Source organism: Colletotrichum spaethianum, assembly GCF_022836535.1.
Source record: "Colletotrichum spaethianum MAFF 239500 DNA, contig60, whole genome shotgun sequence".
Taxonomy (NCBI): Eukaryota; Fungi; Ascomycota; class Sordariomycetes; order Glomerellales; family Glomerellaceae; genus Colletotrichum; species Colletotrichum spaethianum.
Genome location: NW_026054830.1, coordinates 49,752 through 71,471, shown reverse-complemented (window position 1 = coordinate 71,471; position 21,720 = coordinate 49,752). Strand labels below are relative to the sequence as shown.

The 21,720-nt window shown below is 55.7% G+C and overlaps 3 protein-coding genes across 3 annotated transcripts; 2 read left to right on the top strand and 1 right to left on the bottom strand.

Moving 5' to 3' along the window:
- Positions 1 to 4,678: 4,678 nt before the first annotated feature.
- ColSpa_12243 (uncharacterized protein) lies at positions 4,679 to 5,686 on the bottom strand (the record flags this gene model as incomplete). The annotated part of the gene is made up of 1 exon (XM_049278455.1): positions 4,679 to 5,686. The coding sequence occupies one exon, from the start codon at positions 5,684 to 5,686 to the stop codon at positions 4,679 to 4,681; it is 1,008 nt and encodes a 335-aa protein (XP_049134412.1).
- A 7,236-nt stretch (positions 5,687 to 12,922) lies between these two features.
- Positions 12,923 to 13,659, top strand: ColSpa_12242 (uncharacterized protein; the record flags this gene model as incomplete). Its single annotated transcript, XM_049278454.1, is given in 2 exon segments — positions 12,923 to 12,937; positions 12,952 to 13,659. 2 exon segments carry the CDS (start codon positions 12,923 to 12,925, stop codon positions 13,657 to 13,659), a joined length of 723 nt encoding a protein of 240 aa, XP_049134411.1.
- A 4,340-nt stretch (positions 13,660 to 17,999) lies between these two features.
- ColSpa_12241 (uncharacterized protein) lies at positions 18,000 to 20,368 on the top strand (the record flags this gene model as incomplete). Its single annotated transcript, XM_049278453.1, has 3 exons — positions 18,000 to 18,387; positions 18,450 to 19,501; positions 19,553 to 20,368. The coding sequence occupies 3 exons, from the start codon at positions 18,000 to 18,002 to the stop codon at positions 20,366 to 20,368; spliced, it is 2,256 nt and encodes a 751-aa protein (XP_049134410.1).
- Between the last annotated feature and the right edge of the window lie 1,352 nt (positions 20,369 to 21,720).

Sequence of the window (21,720 nt, the reverse complement as noted above, 5' to 3'; positions counted from 1 at the left end):
TCCGGCGTGGAAGAAGCTGTAATCGCTGAAAGGGGTTAGTGTGCTGTTTCTCCACTATTCATATACGCAATGCAAACAAGAAACAAAAAGCAAATCTCAGCATGGCACAACTTTGTTCCTGTAGCACAGCAGTGTTAGCGGTCGTTGCTTTTACCTAAAGGTTCGGAGTTACGAGTTGACAGACCAAGCGAGCACAGATCCATTAGATCAGGCCAGGGAGAGGACAATTCCAGAGTGGGTCGATGAAGCAATGGTCCGGGACATTCCAGTGGACTAGACAAATAAAAGTTCTGGGCGGCCAGAGGCTCAAGCCAGTGTCGACATCCTGTACCTGGCGGCGGGAGATTGTGAGCAGAAGGCACCGATGGGCGGCAGGGTTGGTGGTCGCTGGGGGTGTTGGTTCCGTAAGGGTCGTCAGTTTGATGTTGTTCCGTGGTTCGAAGTAATCCTCATTGGGCCGGTTCAGTCCAGGTACGAAGTGTCGTCATGTGGAAACCATCAGAATAAACACGCAAGCCATTACCCATCCTGTCGTTGAGGCTGATGTCATGTAGAAAAATCCAGGTCCCTCAGTTCGAGGCAAGGGAAATCGAAGCATACGGAAATCCATGAAACATGAACAGACGAAACCAGCACGCGCAGGCGCAACGTGCCTTAATCCAGAAGCCAGTGTCGGAGAAGACCAGTACGAGCCTAAAATAAAGCTGTGACTGGGGGGGAGAACAGGATCCAGGGGAGTTGTGGAAGGCATCCTTGGTAGTCCATCCAATTGCGAGGCTGGGCAGCCTCTCGTCTCGGGTGAGACATCCAGTTTTCCGGGTGATATAAAATCCACGTGGGCTCTCCATTGGCAAACAGTCCAGGCAAAAATCCAGGGTCGAATAAAATGTCCAGGAGTCCAAGTTGCTGCTTGTCTCAAGTTTGCTCATTGTCGGGCAATACTCACCATCGTGAGATGTAATATCAAATTTCTTGTGACCGGTCTGGCGCGACGGCAAGAGGGAAAACCTCTGCACAACGGTCTCCTGTGTCCAGCGGGATGAAAGAGTATCCTCTGAAAAGGCTCCCGGGGAAAAGTCTCCTGGCTTGAAAATCCGGCAGATATCCTGGTTTCAAGTCCTTGGGTCGACGTCCTGCGGTATCAAGGCCTCCGCGGCCGGGAAGATCTGGTTGGTAGACTCGAAAGAAACAACAGAACATGACGTGCGCAATACATGACTTGAAGAACAAATGGACCACCCTGGGAACAGAGAAAGAAAAGACAATACCTAGAAGGTGTGTGGACGTCGTCCAGGTCAATAGAATTGTAGCCAGGCATATCCGGGCGCGGAACAACAAGGGCAGTCATTGATTCCTTGGGTCGTGTATTCATGCAAATCCAGGATAATTTGATTCAACTCGGGTGAGTTGTGTCGTAGTAGAGACCAAGGAGAGGAGCAAACACAGCGGGATGACTTGTTTGCAACGTTCCTGTGGAATGGTTGTCGAAGTTGGTGTCGAGTAGGATGATCCTTGGGGGTGGCAAGATGTGAAGATCCTTTTTGATCTTCTTAGTAGGGCTGCTGTTGAGCGAGGGCTGTGAGGGATGTTGGCGGGTAGAAAAAGAGAAAGGCGGAGGTTGGGTTGCCAGAACGATCAGCGACGCAGAAGGCAGAAGGGTTGGGCAGGAATGTATCTTGCGGGTTGGGCTGAAAGAAAGAGAAGAGAAGCAGATGTTGGGCAGGGAGGGAGGGGGTCAGCGGGTTTTAATGTTGCAGGACGAAGCGAAGCCTGGGCTGCCATTCCAGGGAAACCAACGAACGAGATGAGGTCTGCGAGGGGGTACCGGGGGGAAGCAGGCATGGCAGACTTGGGAGGGGAGGATTGGGGGTGGACACTCCACCACGTCGCCGTGCGTGGGCCCCTGCTATGCTGCTCTGCTGCTCTGCTGGCCGGCAACAACCCCTGTTCCGAAGCGCAGGCGCCCTTGATTCTGCAGGATAGGGCGGATGGGTGTGTGCCAGACCAGGGCTATCACAATCAACGTTTGTTGTTCACTTTGTCCACCACTCATTTCAGAGTCGGCCACTCTCATTTCTCTGCGGTGTGCCGTGTCCAGCTGCTGACCAGAGTCCCTGGGCTCCCGGACTCCTGGAGGGGCCCTTTCGAATGAATTCATCCGGGTGCTATGGAAGCAAGAAATGCCGCGACGTCGTGTGCCGTCGTATGCGCCGTGTTATCGGCCGTCACAGAGGCCGCAGGACTCGACGCTACATGGCGCTAGCCAGCTGGCCTCATTCTGCCTGCGACTGTCATAGGCCCGTTCCGAGCGAGGTTGGCGGTGACTGGCCTGCTTCCTTGATTTTCTTGACTTTGAGTTGGGTCCCGGGTGGATGCAGACCACGTCCCGGACCTATCGCGGTGCGCAGAGCCGGATGGCCGTGGCAGCTGGAGGGATCATGGCTGCAGCGACAACACATCCGCGCAGACCCTAAGAGCAAGCCGGAAGACGCACGCTCGCAATGATTAGAAAGGGGGCTTGCCCGGTTTGTCGACTCGCAGCGCCTTGGTGTTTGCTGTCGACGAGCCTTCATCTTGCGCCGAAGCTGCTCGTCCCATCCCATTAAGAGGAAATGTTGGCCTCGTTCAGAATATCCCTGGACCCTCCCCTCCCCTCCCCCTTTCCCTCGCACAGACGAGAGAACCTCCCGTTTCCAGTAGGCGTCTCGAGCATCATCAAAAGTCATGGCGCGATCTTGGACGAAGGAGTTTGATGCACATCAATCAACGTCCGCCATAGTGGAATCGATACTGTCACCTCAGCATCAAGCCAAGCCGTAAAGGCGCGGGCAACGAGCCGACATGCACTGTACTGTGTGCACCACTGCCGAGCGGGAGTAGCGGAAGGACGGCCTGTCAGCCCGTCGTCGCCTGGCCCTCGTCCTCGTGTTTCCCTTCTACCCTGCCGACGTCTGCTTGATTGGTATCCGTTGCCTCACGTGTTGGTGAAGCCGCAGGCCGTGGTGGGCGGGCCGCACTCGCTGACACTCACCGGTCGACGTTTCCATTCGCGACTCTGCACCACCCGACGGCAGCTATTTTGGCGTGTCCAATGCTCACTGGCCCGGGTCGTCGTTGTAGGTCGGCCGGCCACACACCACAAGCAGCATGCCACGCCCGCAAGACACACAGAAAGCGCTTCGCGCTGTGATTATTCGGGCCATCGCCAACTGGCCTGCCTCTGGCGGAAGCGGTCCTCGCCAACCATTTGCGACTCACATCATGACAATGCATTTGTGATGCATAAAGCAACATGCAGCGTGTGCCCCGGTGGTCGCTTGGACGACATCACCCAACTTTGTCATGCCAGCTCATTCATCGTATCATGGAACGCCTGCCGCCGTTGGTCGTGTTATTGATGCGATCCACAGGCGCCCGGCTCGATCACCAGCAATCGCTCCACGTCCTCGTCGCCTGGCAGTATGTAGGACTCCGAATCCCCGTCTGGTTAGAACAGTAATCCGTGCTCCACATCGGTCTGATATTGACACCGACGGTCTAACAATGGGGTGAAGCCGCCCATCCGTCTTGACTTTGAGGCCAGCATGAAGTTGAGACGCGGGGCAGACTAGTGTTTGGCGGTGTCATGCGAAGACAACTGAGGGAAGCTGACGTGGGCGTCGAATACAGGATGTGGGACGAGGGGAGAATGCGAAGACGTGAGACGAAGCGCCCGTTTTGTTTTTCTGTTTTTGTTTTTCTGGCGAGCGGAGAAATTGCCGATGGGATGGAAGGGGCCTTGGCGTTGTACATGGACGACGGGTAGCCGAGATCGAGAACAGCTGGCTTAAGCAATAAGGTTCTTGCTCCGTCGAGTCGCTCTTTCTTAGGTAAGGCAGAGAGAAAAACCGGCCACTTCCCCAACGTCCCGTCCAACGGAAGACATGTCGACTCAAGCCACTCGCAGCCTCAAACCAGCGCCGATCTTATCCGACCGACGGTAATAGTCACAACACGCAATGCTTTTGACACATCCATTTGACGATGACGAGGAGGATTAACACACAACTCACCTCGCGTCTCTTCCGCCCAGCCGCGAAACCAGAAGCTCCAGACGGCCTACATCCTCGCCCTCGCCATTGCACATGATTGGCAGGATCCGGTTTGATCACTCTCCTCCTCTCAACTGTAAACGTGTACTGTGTTGGTCCATGGTAGACTTATGCTGCGACCCATCCGTGCCGACAGAGTTACCGCCCGGCTACTCCCATTCCCCGGTCGAGCTACACTCGCGGATGGCCGTCCATTACTCGGTCATTCCCTGTCCAGTCTTCCACACCATTAAACTCTGTTACGCTCGTTCCCTCGGCAAGTAGCCCTCGGGTCGCCGATCCCCCTTAAACACGACATGAGGCAATTCGCACAGCATGGCGATCCTGTCCCGCGCGCCGAAACGTTGCAGAGATCAAGAGGCGAGATTTATCAAACGGTACGTGCAAAGATGCATGTATTAAGATATCTGTAGTAGGAGAAGTCTGTCAAGTGCAGTGTTCTTGCCCGTTTTACCCTGCGGTGGGCGATATGCCCCCATACATCGAACCCGGGCAAGTTAGGTGAAGAGATCCGTCCCAGCTGTACACCCTGCTCACTCTCCTCTCTCCGAGTCCTCCAATACCCCGAAACCCTATCCGGGTAGCGTCTAGGCACTGCTCGGGTACGACTGGAGAAAGAAGCCCAGGAAAGCATAACCTCCAGCGCAGCGCACATTCGAGTTGTTTGGGATCATGTACACGTAACCGCCCTGGTTGGGGCAGTATCCAAAACCATACACGACGGGGTTTCCGGTGGGCGAGCCGCTCGACTGGCAGTTGCCATAGTACTCGCCCGCGTTGCGCCCGACGTTGCCACAGGTGATCGGGTAGTTCCCTACGCGCTGCACGTCGCTGTACACCTTGTCGTTGGCAGTGGCCGGGTCGGGCTGGTAGTAGTCGACGAGCGTCTTGTCCGGGCTGTTGTAGTTGCGCATCTGCCCGGCATTGTCGACGTAGAAGGGCGTGGCCGCCGTGACGTCACGGACCAGGCGCAGTGCTCCGTTGCCGTCGACCGTCACGTACAGACTCCTGTCGCCGGAGCCTTGCAGGACGAAGGCCGTGGGCTTGTTCGTGGGCGTGAAGGCGGCCTCCACGGTGCTGGTGCTGGTCACGGTGACGACAGCAGCGGGGAGCGTCGTCGTCGCGGCGGTGATACCGTCGCACGAGCAGGCAGACGAGTAGCGCGCCGTGGGGACGAGTGTTCCGATGGTGGACTTGCAGGCCGAGTCGATGTAAGCCGGCATGCTGCTCGGACTGTTCCTCGAGGGCGTGCACGACGCCGCCGCCGCCGCGGTGGTGGTCAACGAGACCTGGCGGTCTTCCAGCTCCTCGCGCTTCACCTTCCTAAGGCCCGGGTACGGGTTGCTCAAGGTGGTAGTAAAAGACGTGACGACTGCAGTCTCCGTCACGGTCGATGCGCAGGGAGTCTCGGTGACTTGCATCCATGAAGAACAGTCCGCCGACGCCACCGCCGGGCCGGGCTTAGAGCCGATGACCGCACGGAAGCAGTTGTCGCGGTTGCAAGTGGCTTGGCGGCCGAAGAGCTCGTCCATGGGGGAGGCGACCACACCAGCAATGGTGCCGCTGACCAAGGCGGCGAAGAGCGAAGACTTCATCTTGGAGGGAGGGGGTGAGGAGAAGAGTAAATTTGTTGACTGATGAGTGAGGCTTTCAAGCTGCTTTCAGTTGAGGTGCCGTGAGAGTGATGAGCAAGAATATCCAACTGCCCATGACAGCGAGCTGTTCTTATAGACGGCCGTGACAGCATCTCGACCTAGGCTTCTTGAAGCCATCCACGAGCAAGATCGTATGGAGTTAGACTGAAGCGTAAAGCTGAACAGCTTCAGCACGCCTCGTCGCCTCGGTTCGTTCAATCCCAGCCCGTACCTGACGGCTCAGCAAGCCTCATCAACTTGCTTCAGTCCCTCCTGGGCTTCGCTTGTATCTTCTTTGGGAGGAATCCGTGAGCTAGCAGCCCAAAAGCATGGGTTGAGACAGAAATCCGCAGCTGAACAGTCAGGAAGATTGGCGAGCCCTCGGCTTCCCACTCCGGTCCATTCGTAGATATCCGCTTCCGGGGCGTCCGCGACTAAGCAATCCGAGAAAAGCATGGAGTGCGGCGAAAACCCTGTAGCCGAGCATCACAAGAGTCCAGCAAATCTCGCCAAGCCGGTGAGCCGCCATTTCGATATACACTTGTATCTCAAGCCACCATTTTGGCCGTTTGAGCCGTGGCGCAGACGCTTGCTGCGGGTGTAGCCGCCGCACGGCAGCCAACCGTTTAGGCATAGGCAGGGTCCTCCGGCGAACGTAGTCCAGGCTTGAATAGCGTGTGCGCCACGAGGCCACTAGCCACTGCTAGTGGCGGGCTGAGCCCCTGACAACTTCCTCATTCAGCTCAGCTTTTTTCCTTCTCCGCGATCGTTTTGCCGTGTTGGGACCCCCAGCTGCCCAAGGGGTTTGGAAATTCTCCTATTTCCACGAGCCACAGAGCCTCTCCGTTCCCGAGGAAATGGTTCTGGCGCTCAAGCATCGCCGGGTGACCCGAGACCCTTGCAACTGCGGCTGACTGACTGGTCTCATAGGAATAGAGTCTAGATGCTCCGTTCGTTCTTGCGGTGGATAGGGTTTACTATGATATCGTATTATGAATAGCTGCATAGGCGTGATTGCTGCAAAAGGAGTACATGGTCTTTTCGACTTAGCAAAGTAAAAGTTGCGCATTAGGAATGGCAGCACATTGGCGGCATGTTGCAAACCCGAACTCTGAACGAAGATGCAAATCTCAAATGTGCCAGCCGCCTGACTCAACCCTAGTCACCACGGCTTTGGTACTGGATCTCGACTGAAACAACTTTCGGTCTCGGTGTCTCCGTCTTTTTTCTTCCTCCTCTTCTTCCTCGAACGTTAAGCTTATAGTCCCCTCTCTGCTATAGCAGTGCTGTGATATCCTGCTCTGGCTCGATGGAAGGGCCATGCTGCTAGAGGATTCAGGAGTTGCCACCTCCTCCCGCCGTCTTATCAAGTCCCTTTCCCCTATCCAGTCACATCGAGGACCCGGTCATGAATATCCCGACCCAATACTGCATCCTCCCAAATGTCTTGCAATCTCCCCTCGGCGTCTGAACCGTCGGTCCAGGCGACCTCGGCGAGGACTGCCTTTGCCGCTTGCCAATTGTCGAGCTGCATCACACTACTCGCCAGACCTAGCTTCGCCGCATACATGGCCCTCCATTTTGCAAGCTGCTCCCTTCCTGTCGCAGTGATAGGCCTGCCCGTATTCGCCACGGCGGCACCAAACAGGACGCTCCAGAACCACAGGCTCCGGCTGAATGTGCCGGCAATCATTTCCGCCTCCATGTCGCAGACGTCGTCGATGAGCTGCTCCAGCAGCCACACCGTCAAGACGCAGTCCATCTCGCTGTCGTTGACTGCCATGACTAGGTAGAAGAATGTGGCGATGTAGCTCGCCCTACTGCTCTTTGCGTCGCCGTTTAGCATTGTGGCTATGTTGCGCTCGGGGTCGAATCCTCGAGAGAGCTCCCAGTTGAGATTCTTCGTGTAGTCCTGCCAAAGTCTATCCGTTGGGGTCTCGTCGCCTTCCCACCAGCCGTATCTCGGCGCCTGTCGCGGCGGCAGACTCTCCATGTCCCACAGTGATGTGAACAACAGGGCAATGATGCTAGGCTGGAAATCAGCACTAATGGCGTCGTGTATGACGCTGACCTCGCCTCGACGTAGACGGTCGCCGGCCCTGCACGAGAAACGTCAAAATTCCGGTCACCCACGCGTCCTGGAAGAGGCACCTTACATCTCCAACATTTTCTGTGCCAGGTTTGACCTCATCAAGTTGTAGCCATTCTTCCTAAGCGTCAGTCGGTGAAGACCTCGCAGGTGTTTGGAAGAGGCATCTAGATCGCCTACAGCGCCCTTGGTAAGGTTAGCCAACAAGGTATCAAGACGGGCTGCTGACGGCAACACACCTCGGTGAGTGCTAGTGTGGCTATTGCGAAGACGGCTGTGTCGCTGACGGTTTCCGCAGACTCGGACAGCTGCTGCTTCGCGAACTCGTATGCCGCCGTCTTGTGGTAGAGGAACGGGACTTTGACATGTTCGAGAGAACCAGTTACCCACGCCCACTGACAGGCAGCGACAACCAGACACCCGTGGAGAAGACCTGGATGTAGAAGCGTCCGTTGAACACTTCTGATGGTCAGTCTCGTTGGATGCCGTAAGGCGAGGGGGTCAATGACATACCTGCACAGATTGTTTCCTCTCTCTACTGGAGTCTGACCCCTAACGTAAAAAGTAGAGACTGGGGGAGCATTAGTTGGATGTCTTTAGGACACGTTCGTGCCACTTACATTGGTGCCATAGCCACTGCGACGTGGGCGACATTTGATAGTCGCCCGAGAATCCGGCGAACGGCTGATGTGACACGGCATTGATAAGAGGAGCCGACGCCTCAGAGGTGACGGATTCGGACGCGGCTCGAGACTCATGGTCGTCGAGCTCTGGTTCTGGATAATTGCAGTCCTTGCCAGTCTGCAAGCAGTTTGTGCTGCAAGTGCTGTTAGCCAACAAACAGTATCAAAACGGGGCCTAGACTGGTCTGATCAAGGACGGTCAAGGTTTCTCCGAGGTAACGACACAGGCGAAGACGCAAGAGAGGAAACAATGCAGAGAGAGAGAGAGAGACAGAGAGAGAGACAGGGGAAGAGTGGAGCATACCACAGAGGCTTGCGCTCGTCGCAGCGCACATGGCGCTGCTTGCATGTCGTACAGCCGTGCTTGCTTCGGCGGTGGAACTTACGGACTCGGTTCTTGGGCGGTGCCATGGTAACTCGGTCCGCCGGCGCTTCGGGTGTTAATGATGCTCCACGCAGTCCCGGGGTTCAAAGCGGCGCCGAATGACCATGCTTGATGCAACAGCGGCTATGCGATCCAGGGCGGGATTGATCATGCAGGTGCATGAGATCCCGGACTCAGCTCTGGGCAGGAGAGATGCACACAGATAGATAACAATATTTTGAGGTATGGAGAGGGGAGATCAGGCACATACGCTTGGGAGACTGAGAAGAGTTCTTCATTTCTAATCGGCCTCCTGAGCTCTGTGCCATGACGGATACGTCGCTGGCGTTGACGATGATTGGCGCAGGGTATCATGTGGGAGTTGCTACACGAGACGTGCATGACAATCTGTCCAATCAGACAGGGCAAAGGTAAGCTAGTGGGTCCATAAGCCGTTTGGTCGGCCCTGACAAGGACTGGAGCTTTCTCCGTCTCCGTCGTCTGCGCGCCGCGTCTCTCAACGAACGGAAACGAGGGAAGAGGAACGGCTCAAAGGGGAAGGGGCGATCAGGAAGGCGGCAGACTCCCGGCCTGCATCAGCAGTAAAGGATCAACGGCAAGCGTCAACCATGATCCGAACTTGTTCCAACTTCACAGGGCTCGCTGGTTCTCGTTGACGAAGCGAACGGGTTCCAGAACACGATTGCATTGGCTCGCGTCATGGACCAATTTAACACATCCGAGTCATCGTTTGCTAGCGTCGAGCGTCAACCTTGTTCTTGCTGCTTCGGCTAGCCATCGGGCCCCTTTTGCAACCTAGTTCGGAGAGTGTTGTTTCTTGCGGTCAGCATCGAACGTTCGAAAATGCTTCCGTGGCTGGGTCCCTTCTGCCGTCGAAATGATCTCTGCAATCCGTCAACCAGGATCCCGCCTTTGCTTAGGCGTGGGCTCGATCTGGAGCCGCTATCCCGAACCAGCCGGGATTGACGCATCTCCCGAAGACGCGAAGCCGCATTGACGAGTCGGCGAAAGTAACCGGTCATGCCCCTCCGAATCACCAAATTTAAAGTGGGGCGCGCCGGTCGTGATTTCGGCCTTGTCATGCGCATTTTGCTCCGCCATGCGCACCATCCCGGACTCATCAATGCCCGGAAACATGGAGGTCCCAAGACCTTTAGCTCCTGTGTTTCGGCTAACTTTCAGCGATGTGCTCTGCTCCGCTCCAGAGAGACCTCGTCTCGACGAAGCATGCGAAACAACAAACAGCCAAGCCACCCACCTTGGCTCAATGCGCTGGGAGACTGAAGGTTACCTGTCGACACATGCAGGACGAACACTCGGCTTTCTGCAACACCTGCGCCTCTGCGTGCTTAAGCTGTCACGGGATGGAGGCATACCTCGTACACACCTAGACGAACAATGGGAAGCGACTGAAACTGCACACTCCTCTACCACGACTACGAGTAGCGAATTACAAATGTCATCGCAAATTGGCTACATGATCGTCCCGCGGTGTATCCCCGCAAACCACGAGGCGCCGCCTGACAGCTCGTTGAGCACAAAGCAGCCCGTCAACCCCCTCCTCCACCCATCAGTCTCGGGTCGAATTGCCTGCGACTGCACCCGGAGATCGAGCAATCTCCCCACGCACATGATGCACAGATAACATGGCCCGTCCGTGATGCTTGGTCAAGTTCGATCGGCTGAGGTTCTCGACAAAGTTCCCAGGATACTGGGGTTAACCGAGGTGCACGTCATCCCGCCTGATTGGCGATGGAGGTTGATGTCGATTGACTAGTCACCCGCAGCCAGCAAAACGGCCGGCTGCGCGCCATTGGCCCTCGCGCCGCCCAGAGGCTTCCATTTTCCCACCCCAAATCTTCTCCAGCCAGCCCCATCGACTGTATTCCTGGCAATTGTTCATGGGCCCCGGCTCCCTGCCCCCAATTCAAGACAAGACACGTCCAGCTTCACGTCGCTACGTCAAGGTCAGATCATTCGATCCTTTTGCGAATCATGGAGCTTTTCCCGGCCACCAGCCTGGCCTCATATTGAAGAGGGAGTATTCAGCAGTCAGCACGGTAAGGCGTCCACGAATGTCACTACGGAACACGTCCATCGCTGCCCGTCGTGATTGGCTGTCGTCGCTTCTCCCTCGCTGACGGTATCACTGTTGGGATACTTGCAAGGTAGTGTAGGGTTCCTGATTCGATGATGCACAAAAGCAACTTCATCTCTCTAAGTGGGCATCAAGGCATGGTTGGGCACGCACATTTCGCACGTAGCGCGCGTCCCCCCCATCGTATCGGCCGTCGGTATTTGCTTGTCCAATTTGTGCCCAACCCAGCGTGCTGTCACCGCTTCTTCTCCCACTAGGTACAACCCTGCACAAATCATCCCATACGGTACCGAAAAGCTACTCCGACTCTTCGGGCAACAATTCTACAGCCCAGCAATGGAAAAGTTTCTGTCACAGCCCAATCGGTGCCCTACTCTACACATCTGGCTCAGTCCTCCCTCAGGAGTTGGCATGTCCAATGGCTTCCACGCGCCAGCCTTTACTGACCAGGCAGAGGATTTGTTGTTGTTCTGGGGTCTTCCCTGAGAGAGGGGCCAACTGTCAAAAAAAGTCGACCTGGCATCGCGCGAAATAGATGGGGACGGAAGGGCACCAGCCATCAAAGGGCACGCTGATCTCCCTCATCACTCGCGTGTCGAGCCCACGATCCACGCTGCAAACCTGGCTCAGCAAAGCTAGGGATGTATGCCAACTTGTCTTAGGGCGCGCACCGTCAACCAATCTATTCCAGGACGCCCGACAGACGAACCTTCTCGACTACAGCGCTTGGCAGTCACGTATCCTCCAGCCCATGCGGCAGCCGTCCGCTTGAAACCAAAGACGTCTCCGTGGTGTTGGTCATTGGGGCGAATGCAAATCTTTCCTTGAGTCTCGCCGGCCTGCGTCCGTCCTGGTCCCTGTCCTACCCTCCGCCTCGACTTCCCAACGGACCCCATCTTTCTGCCGTCTTGACTGGGATCAACCATTTTCGCCGCTTCAGTGCAACGCCCCACGACGAGAGCCATCGCAAGCAGACATAAATGCCTCCATTCCGAACTTAATCATCCACTGTCAGGATCCTGCCCGCTCCCCCATCCTCGTCCATCCCAGGAGCTTGTTGGTTTCTTCTTTCCCGTTTTGCGCCAGCAAAACCAGACCTATCCCACTAACCCCCTAGTGCATTTCACATCAAGCCATTCCCGATCATCTTATAAGTCATTTAAGGTGGCCGTCGTGGAGACAGGTCGTTTCTTGGACTGATCACCTGCTTCCCCTCCAACGCCCACACCGCCCTTGCAACGACCCGGAGTTCTTCAAGGGTGCCATCCTGGAACAAGACCATTCTGTTATCGTGGATTCCCTTGTGTTTGAGGAGACATCTTGCCGCATTTTCCCAGGAATACTTGGCCGGAGATCACAGCCCAAGGGACTCTTTCCGGACACCCAGGGCTGACCTGCCCGCCCAAGGACTATTCTTATTTCACGTGGCTTCCATCTCTGGACCCTTTGGAAACCTCCAAAGCTTTGCTGCTTGAATTCTCTTTCTCTACCGTTATGCCCCGGAAGAAATGGCTCAGCCGGATTTTGCCTACAGACCATCAGCCATGTCCAACGGACCGTGGAACTCGACGCGGAGGTACGGACCGCTTTCTTTTATTTCCTGAAGCCCGAGGAGGGAAAACTGACCGATGAGACAAGTTCAATGTACAATGACACATTCCCGCCCGCTGGAGGGTTTGACAACAATTATTATCGCTCATCAAGGTAAGAATCAGACGTCGAATTTTTGCCATTTTACCCCAAAGGAGCAAGCGAGTAACACCGTCCCTTTCAAGCGTGTCCACGTACTCGCCCGGAGCCAGTAACTATAACCTGCCGATCGGAACAAACCCCCATGCTGCCGCTGCTGCCGCTGCTGCTGCTGCTGCCGCCGCCGCCGCCGCCCCGGCGTACGGATCGCGCCCAGCTTCCGGTACTTACGGCACCAGTGGTGCTGCTGCCTATGGCTCGTACAAGAGTACGAACTCCCAGGCGTGGGACCACCAGGAGAGATACTCCCCGACGGACTCGGTCGACGACATCATTGCATCCCCGAACCTGTCTGATTACTCCCTCGAGAACGGAGCCAGCGCCACACCCCCGAGCAAGGGAAAAGCGAATGGGAAGGGTCGGCCTCAGCGTAGACCGTCTAACCGCGACGAGTTCGACGGCCCGCATCAGTTTCTCGCCCGTCCGCCACCAGAATATATCGCTATGCAAGAGCGCGAGTTACCTCACCTACCTACGAACCTGCACGTCCAGGAGCAAGACCTAGTCCTGACCCAAGTCAACGACCGACTCTCGCAGTGCGCCTACGATTTTGTTGCCAAGTACCAGTTTCCGATTCCCTTGACACAGGATATGCGACCTGTAGAGCGGCCGCAGGACCGCGAATGGACGGAATGGGTGTACCTTTTGAAGCGGTTGGCGACGAAGCGCCGCATCCCGGCGCGGGTACTTTACAACGGACAGATCAAGCAGTTTGTCACGATTCTCGAGAACTCCCTGGAGATGCGGCATGCGGCCAAGCACCAGAGCCGGCCATTGAAAGACGACCGCAATATCCTACAGCTCATCTCGGCGGGCATCCAGGTGGCCAAGATCCTCAAGGATGCGAGCGCCATGGACTACCTCGACCGACTATACGTTTCCACGGAGAAGCAGATCCAAGACCGCGCGGCTGCGCGGTTCAGAAGTTGAATGGCTTCTATGCTTCCCACATTACTCGCCCAGACCTAATGCCGACGATGACGTGGTTCAAATGGCAGCCTCGACGAACGTTCCGGTGAACCGGGCCATTATATATATATTTTTTTGATGAACTCATACGGACCTTACGAACTTGAAAGTTATTGCAGATGGACGGGATCCTTCTCACTCTTTAGAAGAGAACATGAAGAAGAGGGTAGATGATATTGACACGGAACCCTGGGGGCGTAACAGGACGACAGGACCCCCCAAAGGCACGACGCAGGGAGGAAGAAAAAAACCACCACAGGCTAGCCTAGCTCAACCCTCCATCTCTCGGCAAGCGAGTTGCGTCTTGTTTGTTTGGTGTTTTTCTTGTACTGCGGAGGATTGGTAATGATGCCCACCCACTCGGGCAGAAACAGAGACCTCCTTGTTACTATTCCGAATGATCTGTTTTTACACACACACACACACACACACATATATATATATATACCCTACTTCCCCTCCCATCCCTTTTTTACGAATTGGTTTCGCAAGCGAAAAAGGGAACGAGCATACTACAGGGAAGCGATGGGCGCTACGGGTTTATGGGAAAGGGTGGAAATCTGTCCTTGTACATTGTTGGTTGTCTCTTTGTTCGGTTATCGTCGATTACATTGTTATATCTTTTGCACCATCACGGCGTGTTGAAGGGGGGCGGGGGGCTTCAGAGCTGTTTCGAAGGGTCATGTTTTCTTTGACATGCTTGACCTTACACTTGGGCTCCCGGGCGGTTGTTTGATGTTGTTGCTGTTGCGGCCATGTGCGTCTGCATTTGGCTCTGTAGTTCTTGTCGAGGAAGAGCAATTTGGACATCTCCCTACAAGTTTACCGTTTCTTCTCTACTCACTGGTCTGGGCGGCTTAGATGAACCTTCGGCAGTTTGATATCCATAGCCCTTGGCTGGGCGCGCTCTCTAGCGCCAAAGAATCTATGCAGTATCTTTTCACATTTGGCGGTATCCAGTTCGTGAACGTCACCACTTTGGAGGTCCTGTTTTAATGCATTGTTCGCTTTCTGGCTTCGGGGTGCTCTCCATACACATGGCCTAGGGGCCACAGCCCCGTTGCTTTGCATTCTGGCACCAGTGCATCTGTGTCCACCAGGAGTGGCAGGAGTCAACGACACCTCAGTGGTCTCCCTCTGGCCTATGAGTGCGGTTCCTCCCCCCCCCACCCGATGACGCCTGCGTTGGGCTGAAATGAACGGTGATCATCGGCCGACGTGTATTTGCTTGCGTGCCTGACGGGGTGGCTTGGGCGGGAGCAATTAAGGGTAACGGCGATCGGTTGGGGGTTGGTTCTCTTGATTGAGCCAAGGATGGGAACCGGGGCCGTAAACGACTCGATGTGTTTTGTGAGGAAAGGAGGGGGAGACTGTGATGTCGCATCCCGCCTGATGGGTCCCCTGGGGAAGAAAGGGGCCAAGACTGGGGGTGGGCGAATGGCGAGACTGGGGAGAGAGGCAATAGATGCGATCTGCACATCGCCGCTTAGAAAGTTGTTGCAGTACGCCACTGTGCCCCCCCTGACGACTTACGTCTAAAGCAGGGCAAGAACTGATTGGTAGTGCGATGTAAACCTACAGCTTTCTGTAATGGTTGTCACTGAACACACCAACAGACGATGGGCAAGGTTGCCAACGGGATGGTGGGTGGTGTTGAAGAATGACAAGCTCGATAACAGGCACATGGCAGTACAATGCCGTATTCTGGCCTGGGCGCTGCCCTGTTGCATTCTTCAGTTTTGCCGCTCACATGCCGACGCTGATAATAAGACTTTTGCAGGAGCAAGGCCTTGTGACTTGTGCCTTGTTCTTGGTGCAGACGAGGCTTGTTCCGAATACTGAGCAGGCTGGTGCTAGGAGAGACATCGAGGAGGCCACGGTGACCAGGAACCAGGGTCGCAAGGGGAGCGGGATTCTGGAAGAGCGTTAGAGTCCGATGGAAGGTGGTTTCGAATCTTGGCTGACTATATATTGAATAAGCAAAAGCGTGTGGCAGCAAGGGTTTGGTACTCTGTATAGGTGGTGTGTGGTCATGGTTCGGTTAGTTTGGACATTCTATCTTGGGGACATTTGCCCATTGCTCCAAAGCCGACCGAGGGTAATCCAAGGAGATTTCGGGGGAAGAGTTGGGGGAGGGAGTTCGCCCACACAGAGAGGGCTCACTGGGTTAACCTTGGCCGGGCTGGTACGAGCTCTTTGGTGTGGAGTGAGGGTGTTGTGCCAAGCAAAGGTAGTTCGGACTCGGAGCTCTGAATTGTTGTTTCGAGATTTGGGAACCAGTTTCGTGTTGAAGTGGACCAAGACGACAATAGTAGACGGCGCTGAAGCTGGTCTGCTGTTGTTGGGTATTCTGCTTGCAACATCGTTTAATCTCAAACCCTCTGAACAACTGCCGGTTTGTGGTTTCTGCCGGAGGAGCTGCGGTAACGGCAACAGACTAGAGAGTGCGGCAGGATGCCGACGGGAGCGGCGCGGAAGTTCTGGCCGGCTTTCCTCTCTCAAGTGGCAACTATTGCCAAACTATGAACGTGTGAGCGCCGGACGCCGTGGTCGTCGTTTAGCCTCCAGGCCGAATGAGGTTCGTTAGGTGAGCTGTGCTGTACTAGAGATGGCCGACATGTACTAGGCGTGGGCGAGTGTGTCTTGTGCCTACAAGTCCTACTCAAGCGCCGCGCGCGCTAAACCTTATCTTGGCGGGGGATGCCAGGTATCACTCTGGTCGTACAAGTAGAGAGGCGAGTCGATCTGGTTCGCTGCACGCCACTTCTGTAGTTGAAGTCGTGAGCAGGGAAAGACTGGCGTCGAAGAGTTTGACTGAAGGCAGTCCCGCGATTACATTGACTGTGAAAAGTATCAAGTGCGAAGACCCGCAGAGCATTTCCTTCAGAGACGCGTAACCGGAGCTTGGGAACGGTTCATGATGCTGGAAACAAGGTGGCGTGGAAGCACGGAGCGTGGGAGGTTAGTTCGAATCAAGATCTGATCGAGACTTGATGTTATGACTGCAACGGTTCTGATATCGACGGGGAGCGGGATGCAGTCCTAAGGGATGTTGGATAGTGGTCGATGGTCAAGGGGGTTCGGGACTCGGGCCGGTTCGCTGATGCACGCGCATCCGTCGATCTCTGGGAAAGTCGTCAGAGTGAGTAATTCAAAACTATCTCTTCGGATGTAAAAGAGTTGTATAACTAAACCAAGCTGGAGTCAGGTCTTTGTTCCATCGATCAATGTTAGGTTAGGTGAAGTTTGTCGAAGCGAGAAGCACGACCCAAGTTCGCTTAGATGGGGGGGAGAAGTGCTGATCACCACGAGCCTGTCTCACGAAGAGCCACCAGTCCCTACTTGTCGGGATCATGTCGTGCCTTCTGCCGCGACTCCTTGGAGTGCCAGCTGATCCAACAGGACGTCTGTGAGGTTCTGTCTTCCACGCCACAAAGCCAGGCACCTTCTGTCCCCCGTTACAGGCGCCGAATCAGCTTCGGTCACCCGGTGTGGCAAAGGGCCTTCCCGCACCGCCGAGCCCCGGTGAACGGCCGGTGATGGATCGGGCTAGCGAAACCAGCACCCAATCAATTGAGTGGTTTGGAACCCGCCGTCGGTCCCAAAAAGGGTTTAGCGAGCTGAGGATTGGGAGTTCCAAGGGGGGCGAAGACTGTACCGTAGTAGTGTCGGGTCCAGCTCATTCAGCAGCAGACCTCAGCAAGCCCAGAAGGATTGCGCGGGATGTGCTGCGGCGGCGCTGCTAACTGGTTGCTGGCATAGGGGTGACACCGGCCTTCCATTCGTATTAATCTTGTTGGCCGCCCTTTTTCCCGCCCGATTCCTAACGTTCCCGCCCTCCTGCATGACTTTCCCGAGCGGTAAAGAAGAGCGGGAAAAAGACGAACTGTCAGATTGACGTCTTCGTGCTCGAGTCCGACCCCAGAGCATTTTAAACGGCCATTTCCTCTGTGTTTTTATGAGTATTGAATGACGACGGCGACAGCGACGGCTACGACGACGATAAAACCACATCTGGCACCATCGCTTCCCCAACAAGGACCCCCGCGCGCGCCAGGTTCCGAGATTGGGCGTCAGCATACACAGCCCTCCCCCCCGGGCAGCTGACCATCTGGCGTTGGAGAAACAAGTTCGCCTAACATTTGACGAACAAAGAGGTTCCCAACTCATCAATTCGAACTACACGGACCGCTTGAAAGCATTCGGCGCTTTACCGACTCACCAGCGAGGCACTTCCAGCCGCGATCAATACAACGTCCGAAGCGAACAAGTCGTCACTGCCTCACGCACCACCGTCCGCAATGACGTCCGTCTCCTCGAGAGGCCCGACGCCTCACTCCCCTTACGACGCCCAGTCCGCCGCCGACACGGACGAGTCGTGGCAGTACCTGGACAACGCATCGTACCCGGCCTCGGTCGGTTTCCTGCCTAGCCCAGCCAGCGGCAGCTTAAACGGCTATGCCGTTGTCGGCCACCACGCCAGCTCAGACCCGGCGGGACTATCCCCGCTAAACCTCGACCTCGACCCCGACCAGCCCGCCTTCTCCGCCGCGAGCTTCCCGGACCAGGCCGAGACCTTTGTCGCCCCGGCCCCAGCAGCCGATGGCCAGTTCGTTGCCGGCGGTCAGGAGTCGGACTTCCTGACGCCGCAGGGCTATCTCTTCTCAGAAGAGCAGGTCAATCTGAATGGTGAGCCCAGTCTTGAGGTCCGAGTCGTTTTCGTGCCTCCGAACTGACAGTTTGCTTCCCAGATTTGACCTCCTTTGTCAATTCATTCCAGACGAACGTCCCCCTGACGGGTCTGGAGACATTTCCCCACCACCAGCAGGACGACATCAACCTTTCACAAGCCTACCCATCTGATGCGAATCCAGGCCCATGGAGCCCGACAAACCTCAAGGCCGACAACGGGAGCTCCATGTTCTTTATGGAGGATCTCTCTTCCTTGCCGCAGGGCTCCGCATCAGGAAGCTCACCTCGCTCAAACCCGACCTCGCCTGACATCAAGTACGAAGGTGACAAGGCCACCACATCCAGCCCCATCCGCAAGGTCATAACCGGCAAGGTCGAGAAGAAGAAGGTCGCCGAGCCGGCGAACAAGTTCGTCATCGTCACACCCCACTCCATCAACGCACACTCGGGCCGGCCCAACCCGTTCGAGTGCTTCGAGGCGTTGAAGACCCAAACTCGCGGGCGCAAGGGTCCGCTAGCCAATGCCACCAAGGAGAGCGCCTTGCAGGTCCGCCGCCTGGGCGCATGCTTCTGCTGCCACAGCCGCAAGGTCAAGTGCGACTCGCAGAGGCCGTGCAAAAACTGCAAGAAGCTCGCGGTCCAGGTGCCGCAGGTAGTGTGCTGGCAGTTCTCCGACTTCCTCACCGTCTTGTTCCCCGACTTTATGCGGAGCCACTTCCGGAAAGACCAGATGTCCCGCTTCATGACGGAGAATGTAGATCTCGATGCGGTGGAGCTGGCGCCTCGCGAAATCGAGCTCTTTTCGGGTCTCTCCGCGTCGCTGAAGGTCAAGGCGAGGTTTTTCAGGCCCCGAACTGCCGACGTGCAGCAACACTATCATCTGCACGTGCAAAGAGACAGAGTAGACCTTCAGGCTAGAGGTACGGCGCCGATGGTGTTGGAGCTGGACTCGGCGGCTCAAAGAGAGGCCCTGAGGAAGAAGGTGAAGGAGTACCTCGCTGCCATCGCTGCTGAGCCCAAGTACGCAAAGTCGGTAACGGAGTCAATACGGCATACCGACCTGCCGAGAAGAGTGTTGGACGTTGTGCAGAAGTATGCCAGCAAGTCCGATGTAAGATGCTTTTCACCCCTCTCAACGAGACCGCTTGCTAACCTTGTTCAGTCTGCAATGGTCAAGAAAGCCCTGGCGATATACGGCGCCCACTTCGTCATGACCCGGCACCTCTGCATCACTCGGCCGAGCGTCGTCAGCCTGCAAGATTCGGGTCTCGTGCCGCAAGAAGTACCGTGGGTGACGCCGCGCGTGCTCAACAGGCAGATCAAAGCGGTCATTGACGAACTCCTGATGAGGGACATGCAACACCTCTTCGACTCTTTCTCGAAGTCACTCAAGCCCAAGTCGCGACGGGAGTGGGCGCCGTGTATGGCGTCGTTCCTGGTGCTCTGCCTATTCATGGAGTCGGTCGAGACGGCGGCCGACACGTTTGTCGTTGCGCTTAACGAGATTAGCCTGCGCAACCACACGCCACCCGAGTACCAGCGCCAGGACGCCCTCAATATCAACCGGGAGGTCGAGAACATGCCGTTCAAGCAGTTTGCGTACCAGTTCCACCAGATCTACCAAACGCACAGCCGTGACATGTCGACGAAGCCATTCAACCCCATGCTCGACAGCTCGTGGGCCGAGCAGGGCGATCTGGACGGGCCGGCAACGGAGATGGTGATGGGCCTTAAAGAATTGATCCAAGGCGACAGTTGTAGGCCTCCCCGAGACCCCAATGGTCGAATCATTGTTACTGACGCGGTGTTTGCAGATATCGAGCTGGACTTTCTCACGATGGACCCAATTCTTCCCAGCAGCGGGGAGCAGCACCCGTTTCCTCGCGACGTCTCAGTGAACTACACCGGTCGGTTGGTGGCTAAGTTCTTGCTGTCGTTCCTGGACGAGAAGTACATCTTTGGCGAGAACACCCTCTGACAAAGCTAAATGTCTGGGATGCGAGTCGTTGTGGAGTTGCAGTTTTTGGAAACGCGCCGTCAAATACCCTCTTAGTTTTCAACGGGCAGTCACGATCCACGATCACGGGTTGGATGAATGACACTGGCATAATGAACGAGATTTATAAAATACGCGATAGTGAACACACCAGCCGCAACTCGAGCGAGAGCGACGTGATATGTTCGTCCGATTTTAGTCCTGGAGCCACACTTGTCTCAATGGCATCAGGGTGGAGCGGACCGGTTGTCTAGACCGTTGGTTTTGTTCTCCCACTCGAACGATATAAAAAGTAGTTGACACTCTTGCGCACTGAGATCGCGAGGTGTAGGCAAATCGTGGGGTTTGGTCACTTGTGACCGATGTTCGTGATGACAAGACTCTTCGGTACTTCGCGTGCGTCCGCTGCGGTTGGCATCGGCACTTGCACAAAGTCCACCAACAGCAGATTTGGTTCAGATTCGAGGTCAATACTGCCTCGCGATGTAACGAGACAAGTCTGACATCAATAGACTGAAAAGGACCATGCATATGGATCCAGACCCTGATTGGAATTCGGGGCTGCAAGCGAAGCCGTTTGAGTGTCGATGAGGAACTGAGAACGAGGAGGAAGAGGGGAGGAGCGTGAAAATATACTTTCCCGAGAAAAACACGTCGGCTGGAAATGTGGAGACGCTCGTCCTCAATCACGGGTTAACGAGGTGCTAGCCCTGATTGGTTATACTAGCTCAGGCAGCACTGCTTACCTAACCAGGCTGCCGATAGGCAACGACACCTCCTACTTTATGCCGAGACCCGTTTTCCCGTTCCTTGCTTTCCCTCTTTCTTCCTTACACACTTTGCACCAAAATAATCAACCGACCATTGACGTACTTTTTCTAGTTATGTTCGGTCAGTTTGAGTGCTAGAGGGAAACTGGGCTGTGCCTCCCATCCAATTTTCTTGCGTTCTGGTTCCGTCAATCATGGCGGTGCACCTCACCGAGAAAAGTCAGTGGGGGCGTGATTTCCGACATACCATATCTTTGCAATGACTGTTTCCTTCCACCTGTACCTGTCTACGTCTGCAGCAACTGTCTCCAGCGCACCTTGCCGGCCAGTGTCAGTCAGCCTTAGCCGATCGACTCACCAGAGATTGATGGATGCCTGTTGCAAGTGCGCAGAGTTGTTAATGTCAGTCATCCGGGGCAGTGTACAACCCTGGCTGCCGACTTGACGTCTCTCTTTTGTCATTATTCCGCTTCGCTTTCTTCCCTGACAGAAGGGCGCATCTGCGCTCTCGACGTCCCTTCGCCGACGCGCAAAACCCCTTCGCCCAAGGGTCCTCTCGTCCAC